This window comes from Bison bison, unplaced genomic scaffold (assembly GCF_000754665.1).
Source record: "Bison bison bison isolate TAMUID 2011002044 unplaced genomic scaffold, Bison_UMD1.0 scf7180017864032, whole genome shotgun sequence".
Taxonomy (NCBI): domain Eukaryota; kingdom Metazoa; phylum Chordata; class Mammalia; order Artiodactyla; family Bovidae; genus Bison; species Bison bison.
The window spans coordinates 4,565,994-4,573,640 of NW_011494604.1; the positions used below are offsets into that span (position 1 = coordinate 4,565,994).

Genomic DNA, 7,647 nt, shown 5'->3' on the forward strand with positions numbered 1-7,647 from the left:
CAAGGAGTAAGCGTCTTTTAATTTCATGGCTGCAGTCACCATCTGCAGTGATTTTGGAGCCCAGAAAAATAAAGTCTGACACTGTTTCCACTTTCTCCATCTATTTCCTATGAAGTGATGGGACCAGATGCCATGATCTTTGTTTTCTGAATGTTGAGCTTTAAGCCAACTTTTTCACTCTCCACTTTCACTTTCATCAAGGGGCTTTTGAGTTCCTCTTCACTTTCTGCCATAAGGGTGGTGTCATCTGCATATCTGAGGTTACTGATATTCCTCCCGACAATCTTGATTCCAGCTTGTGCTTCTTCCACCTCAGCATTTCTCATGATGTACTCTGCATATAAGTTAAATAAGCAGTGTGACAATATACAGCCTTGACGTACTCCTTTTCCTATTTGGAACCAGTCTATTGTTCCATGTCCAGTTTGAACTGTTGCTTCCTGACCTGCATACAGGTTTCTCAAGAGGCAGGTCAGGTGGTCTGGTATTCCCATCTCTTTCAGAATTTTCCAGTTTATTATGATCCACACACTCAAAATATTATATTCATCCAAAATATATTTTGGTTTAAAGACATTCTCAAACATGAAAGAATCTAGGGAATAAAGCATTTCTGAGCCTTTCCTGAAAAACCTTACAACAAAATCTTATTAGGTAAGAAATGAACCAGAAAAAAGAAATCAGAAATGGAAATAGCACGGTGAAGGGATTATTTAAATATAGAATAAATGCTACAATGCTATGGGAAATAGTCTATACTATATCATTGTTTTTAAAGTATTTATCCATACATATACATAGAAAAGGGGCTTCCGAGGTGGCTCAGTGGGTAAAGAATATGCCTGCAATGCAGGTGATCAGCTGGGTCAGGAAGGTATCCTGGAGGAGGAAATGGCAACCTACTCCAGTATTCCTGCCTGGGGAATCTCATGGACAGAGATGCCTGGCAGGCTACAGTTCATGGGGTTGCAAAGAGTCAGACACAACTGAAGCAACTAAGCACGCATGCGTGCATACACAAAAAAGAGCTCTGGTATGATATTTATGAAATACTAATCATTCTTCATGGGTGTAAGCATTTGAAGTGATTATTCTAATTTTAATTATCTTTTTACACTTTAACTTTTTAATAGCAAGCATGTATTTTTTACAACAATTTTAACAGAATTTCACTAAAAATCTAAAAACAATGTTAATATACTAACAGTTACAATAGAATAGAATTGCAGTAGAATTGCAATTTTCTTCTTTGTATTTTTTTATATTTCTAAAAATTAAGATACGTTATTAAAAATAAGAAAATATATCAAAGTATTAAATGGAAACTCTCATGGTTAACAGGCTTTTATATAACTTTAAAAAATGCATTAGGTATATTTTCCAGGTTTATTACAATGAAAATGTATTACGATTACATTCTTCCCTCCAAAATAATTTTTTAAAAAGGGTAGGTAGGGAGTTTCCTGGTGGCCTGTTATGATTCCAGGCTTTCACTGACATGGCCTGCGTTCAGTCCCCAGCTGGGGAACTAAGATTCCACAAGCCATGAGGTGCAGCCAAAATAAATAGTTTTTAAAGGGTAGACAGAAAGGACTTTTTAGATGGCATGACATTATTAACAAAAGAGAGTAAGAGAGATAGAAAGACAAAGAACAAGGAGGAAAAGCATGAGATCAGCCCTGCAGGTGTAGAGTGAGGCAGGAGTGGGGAGGTGAGTAGGGCAAATGGCTAAGCATTTGGCCAGACAGGTGGACTAAGGTCCATCTGGGAGGATATGATAAGAAGCTGAGGACTTGGTATCTCAGCAGATCAGAAGTTATGGAGGAAAGGAGGAAAGGAGCCCCTGTACTTTCTGATCTTTCTGCATACTGGGATATCTTGGATAGTCGTTCAGTACAACTAGGTATTTCACACCTTTGCTCTTTCCCACCATATGCAAAAACCTGCATGAGTGAAAGTTACCAAATAACTGAGAAGACCAACACCAAAGAAAAATGTGTGTTTAACAGAATCCACAGCTAAGGTATGTCCCTTGTTTAAACATAAAGGAGATAAATTGGCAAAACTGTATTTTGAAGGGAACAAGTCATTTCCAATTACCATCACTATTACCTTTTAATTTATCTTTAATATTTTCTGATAAATGTTTTGTGAGCTGAGGTATTTCTTCTGGAGAGTATTCAGCATTGGCCAATTCCTCCTTGAGTACAGCATGGATGCAGTCTTTAACCACAGAGGGTCTGAACCTAAATGAATCAGTTCAAAACATCTAATTGGTAACTCCAAAATCCTAAACTTAAAGTTGAACTTCAGAGCTCAATTTCCTGCAGTTTTTGTCATTACAATCATTTGATCCTTCTTTTTCATATTTTTATTATAAAAGTAATAAAAACAGGTTAAGAATACAAGTCATATCACAAACATATCTCCAGCCTGGACCATTCCCCTAAACTTCAGATCACATATTCCCACCAGTACTCCATCCAGATGACTAGGAGGCAACTCAGATTTAGTACACCCGATACTGAGCTTCTGATCATTTCTCACCAAAACTAGGTTATCTCAGTCAATGGTAACTCCATTCTTCCAGTTGCTCAAGCCAAACACCCTGGAGTCAGTGTGGCTGCCTTTCTCAGAGCCCTCATCCCATTCATGAGCAAATCTTACCAATTCTACCTTCAAAATAACCTAAAATTCAATCACTCACCAGTCAACTACCACTACCCTGCTCCAAGCTACCACTGCTTCTTTCCTGATTATCATGACCTCCTCACAAGTCTCTGTGCCTGCCTTTTCCCCCAAAACCTGTTCCCAACATAGTAACTAGACTGGTGCTATTAAAATATGTGCCAGATCATGACACTCCTCTGTTTAAAATACCCAAATATTTTTCCCCTCACTCAGAGTAAAAGCAACATTCTGTGACTTGCAAGGTCTCATTTGATCCACCCTAGTAAACTCTCTGACCTTGTTTTCTACTACTTTGCTGCTAATTCTCTCCACTCAGGCCACACCAGCCTTCCGTATGTTCTTGGACCACACCAGACATACAAACTTCAGTGCTTCTGCACTTGATGTTAACCTCTGTAAGAGGTTCAGTTCCTCTCTTCATATGCATATCTAGCTCCTTCACTTCTTTCAAGTCTTTATTCAAAAGTCTCTTTCCCTAGCCACCCTTTATAAAACTTCAAACCACCTTCCTACTATATCACTTTATCTATCTCCCTTCCAAGTACTTATTATTATCTGATACACTATATGGTTCACTTATGTAATTATCTTGTTTGTGGTCTGACCTAACTACAACACAAGCTCCATAGGGCAGAATTTTTTATCTGTTTTGTTCATTGTTATATCCCATTTCTAGAACAGCATCCAGCAGACAAATATTTTTTGAAGAAATGAATTACTGAATAAATGAAGACAGAGAAAAAAGTCTCCCCTAATTTAGCCACCCTAACAATACTATTAGCATTTTAGTTGCATTTATTACATATTACAACACTAAGTTCCTTTTCTGGGCTATATAGTATCTCAGTTGATTTGTTTATCATGTGCCAAGTTACCAGAATGTTTTAAGTTTTGAGCTTACAATGCAGCTTAATATTTGGCAGTACTAGATTTTAATTACTACTTTTTAATATTATTTTCTTTGGTCTCTTGGCTGCTTATTCTCACAGGCAAATTTTAAATAATGGATAAACTTACAGGATTTGATCTGTTCAAAATGTGGTTTTCCTATAAACAAGCATACTATATCTGGCTTTTCCTTTAAGTCCTTTCCACTGTCAGGAAATGTCAAAGGCATTCTGCAAGTCACAAATAATCTCATAGTGTTATTTCTACATAATATATACTTGCTGTTAATCTTGCTCTGTATTACAACAGAAACACAGGTGAAGGGCATTCTATGTATTTAGAATGTTTAACCAAGACAACAGCATATTTTTTTAATGTCCCTTCTAAGCCACCAGGGACTTGCCAGGTGCCCTTGTGGTGAAGAATCCACCTGCCAGCGCTGGATACATAAAAGACTTGTGTTGATCCCTGGGTTGGGAAGATCCCCTGGGGGAGGGCATGGCAACCCACTCAAATATTCTTGCCTGGAGAATCCCATGGACAGAGGAGCCTGGCACACTACAGTTGCCATAGGGTTGCATAGACTCGGACACGACTGAGGTGACTACACACACGCGCTACCCACCAGAAAATTGCTACATGAAATCTTTTTATCACATTATAACTAACGTTCCTGGCTTCTAGTATTCACCAAGCACTTGATTTGGGAATGTAATTTCAAGTAACAGAGGAGGGGCTTGGGAAAGTCTTTTTTTTTTTTTTATCTTGGGAAAATGAAGTTATTGATGGATCCTACAACCCTGACCCTCCTCTACACAAGACTTAGTGCTTAATTCTGGGAAGGTATCAGGGTGGCAGGCCAAAAGCCTCTGGATACTACTTGGGTAAGACTATAATATGAACACATACAGGTCTCGTGCAGAGGAGTAAGCGCATTCTGGGCACACTTAGGCACACATGAACCCTCAAAACTGAATGGCATTCAAAGCAAGCCGTTTGTTTTCTGCCATCTAACCATCTCAATTCCTCTGTGTCCACTTTCTGAAACTCCGAGAGTCAACTACCCCTACTGCGCTACTCTAAGGGACTACCTCCGAGCGCTCTAACCCTGCAATCGCTGGTCCGGTCCTCTGCTGTTTTCTGCAGCTGGAAGGCCAAGCGGAACAGCACCGCATCCTCTCCCGCCCAGTCCTTCCTTCCCCGGTCACGCCCCTTCCTCCCTCTCAAGTTCCTCCGCCAACACTCGGGCTCCTCCCCTGCCCGCCCCTCCGCCTCTAGCCCCGCCCCATCCTCCATAGCCTGCTACGCACCGCCCCCCCTTCCCCGGCGCCGCGCTCCTTCCAGACACCCTAGCTATTAGGCGAGCTCTGCCTGGGGCCGGAAGGAGTCTCGAGGGTCGCCTCCGCCACAACCCGTCTTCTACCCGCCTTTGCTGGAAAACAGGCCGCAGAATATAGGTATTCTCCGGCTCCCCATCGTTGTTCTCTGTCTCAGGCAAGCCGTCAGCTGCAGCAAAGGACGCGCGCATAGTGAAGGACGTGTGCTTAGGGAAGGAGGCGGCAACCGACATAGCCTCAACTTCTTGGCCCCGCGTTTTCCGCAAAGAAAGCTGAGCCTGTGGCCGCGGCAGCTGCTGAGCCGTCTCCAGGGCGACAGCGCCGCCTTTGACCCTGCGTGCAGCGGACCCGCGCTCTGCACCGTGGGACCCGCCCTTCTTAGCGTGCTCTCGCCGCCCTCCTCCTTGCGCATGCGCATCGGATGCTGGACCAGAAGTGTGTCGGGGTACAGTGAGCATAACTTCGGCGAAGACTGGGCTCTTTTTGTCCGATTTACAAAACACTTCCAGAGGCGTCGCAATCTTAGGAAGTGACACAGAGCCTGAGGCCCGTAGAGGCCCAGGGATACACAGGTAGTATGCGGCAAGGGAAACCGAGCTGAAGCAGGGCAAGGTTAGCGGTTTCAGTGACAGATCTAAAGCATTCCTGACTTTTTGCATGTGAAAAAATCTTTCGCCTCCTAGGCCTTTCCTTGTTAGAAAGTAAAAATAAATAACAGGTCAGCTATAAAAAGTTACAGGGATTTTTTTTTTTTCCTTGAGGAATATAGGTAACCATCTGATGCACGTTCTTAAATTGTTTTTACAAAAATCAGGATCTTACTAGATGGAAACCGCTGACCACAAACACTAGACCATAGACTGCCTAGAGCCAGAGTTTTGATGTTTGAGATTCCTGTAACTGCCCTGTTACCTCACCAAGAACCAGTCAGAAGTTTCAGGAGCTGATCAATTACCTGGGGACCCTCACCCATAATGTTGCCCTGAAAGCCACTGGGGAATATGAATATTGTGAGCGTGGGCTGTCCATTCTCCTTGCTTGTTGCTCTGCAGTAAATGCTGTAGTTTCCTTTACAGCCCAGCAGTAGATTGGCTTCTGCTGTATTGGTAGAAGGAAGCAGTTGCAAATAAAAACCATATGGCTCTCAAAGTCTGAAATATTAACTGAGCCTTTACAGAAATTTTTTGCAGTGTCCTGCTTTAATCCATAACTGTCGACCTACAGATCCCCCAGCCTCACCACCCTGCTGCTCCAGGGCAAAAGGCAGGAAGGAGCAGACTTAGGATGCATTTTCTGCTTACGATTGCACCAGTCCTGGTCCTGTTTTAGAAAGCTGCATTATCCTGTCAGCTTCAAAAACTAAGAGAAGAAATTCGGCCAATACCATACTGACCAAAGGTCCCAAAATGGGAGATAGGTCTTCCGCTTTCTGCATTTCACATTGAAGGAGCTGTGGCATCACAGGTCTCCACCCTCACCATCTGTCTCACCTCCATGCTTCTGAGCATTCTATTTCCTCAGCTGAGGAAACGCTCCCTTCACTCTTTAATGGGCTAACCATTTCAAGGGTCAGTTCAGACATGACTGAAGCCTTCCTTCATCTCTTGACAGATTGCCTCAATCTCTTATTACTCCTGGGCTGACCTCTAACATGGTCCTTACCATATGACATTCAAATTATTAGTCGATGTGTTTCCCTAACCTGACCATGAGCTCTTCAAGGACAGGGACAGGCCCAGAGGCAAGGATCATGCCTCAGGCATAGACCACACAGTGGGTACTCGGTATATACCACTTATTGAAATGCACTGAACACTGGTGGATTAGTCAGCTCAGGCAGCCATAACAAAATACCACAGGCTGGGCGACTTTAACAATGGAAATTTATTTTCTGGAGGCTATAAATCCAAGATCAAGGTGCCAACAAGGTTGATTCCGACTGAGACGTTTCTCCTTGTCTTGCAGATGGTTACCTTCTGGCTGTGTCCTCACATGGCCTTTTCCTCTGTGCTCCCATGGAGAGAGATCTGGTTTATCATCTACTTTCTTTTTTTCCCACATCTTTTTTTAGCATATACTAAATACTCAAAAATATTTAGTTCTATCTCTGAACTCCATTTAGTGTATCACACTGTTTTAGTTATTGTAGTTTTACATTAGCTTTTAATATCTAGTATAGTCCCACCTCATTCCCTTCTCCTTCAGAAGTCTCCTGGCTAGCCTAGATTGTTCATTTTTCATGTGAACTTTAAAACCAGCTTATCTAATTCCATATCCTTTTCCACCAAATGTCATTGGTGACTTTATTAATATTGTTAAATTTATAGATTAAAGAGCATTCATATTTTATGATGTTAAGTCTTCCTATTGAAGTTCATGGTGTACATTTATATGCAAGTTTGTGTCCAGTAATATTTTAAAGTTTTCTTCAATAAATATTTCACATTCTTGGGAATTCTCTGGTGATCCAGTGGTTAGGACTCCTCACTTTCACTCTCAAGGGCCTAGGTTTTCTCCCTGGACAGGAAATGAGGTTCTCACAGCCACATGGTATGGTGCAGCCAAAAAGTAAGTAAATAAAGAGAAACTAAAAGATAAAAAAAGTGTTTCACATTCTTGTTATGTTGGTAGCTAGGTTTTTTTTTCTTTTTGTTTTTAATATAAATGGGATTTCCCCATCTCCATGTCTGTTAACTGTTTGTTGTTTGTATACATGAAGATTTTTCATTCT

The 7,647-nt window shown here is 41.7% G+C and overlaps 2 protein-coding genes across 2 annotated transcripts in view; both read right to left on the reverse strand.

Moving 5' to 3' along the window:
* TCTEX1D2 (Tctex1 domain containing 2) overlaps positions 1–5,508 on the reverse strand; it is a 28,250-nt gene extending 22,742 nt beyond the window's left edge. Inside the window, exons 1-2 of the mRNA XM_010834337.1 lie at positions 5,007–5,508; positions 2,113–2,246 (exon numbers count right to left, since the gene is read on the reverse strand). Coding sequence (XP_010832639.1) covers positions 2,113–2,246; positions 5,007–5,374 — 502 coding nt within the window. The 5' untranslated portion in view covers positions 5,375–5,508. The remainder of the gene's footprint in view (positions 1–2,112; positions 2,247–5,006) is intronic.
* Positions 1–7,647, reverse strand: part of TM4SF19 (transmembrane 4 L six family member 19) — a 22,046-nt gene that overhangs the window by 3,239 nt on the left and 11,160 nt on the right. The window lies entirely within an intron of this gene.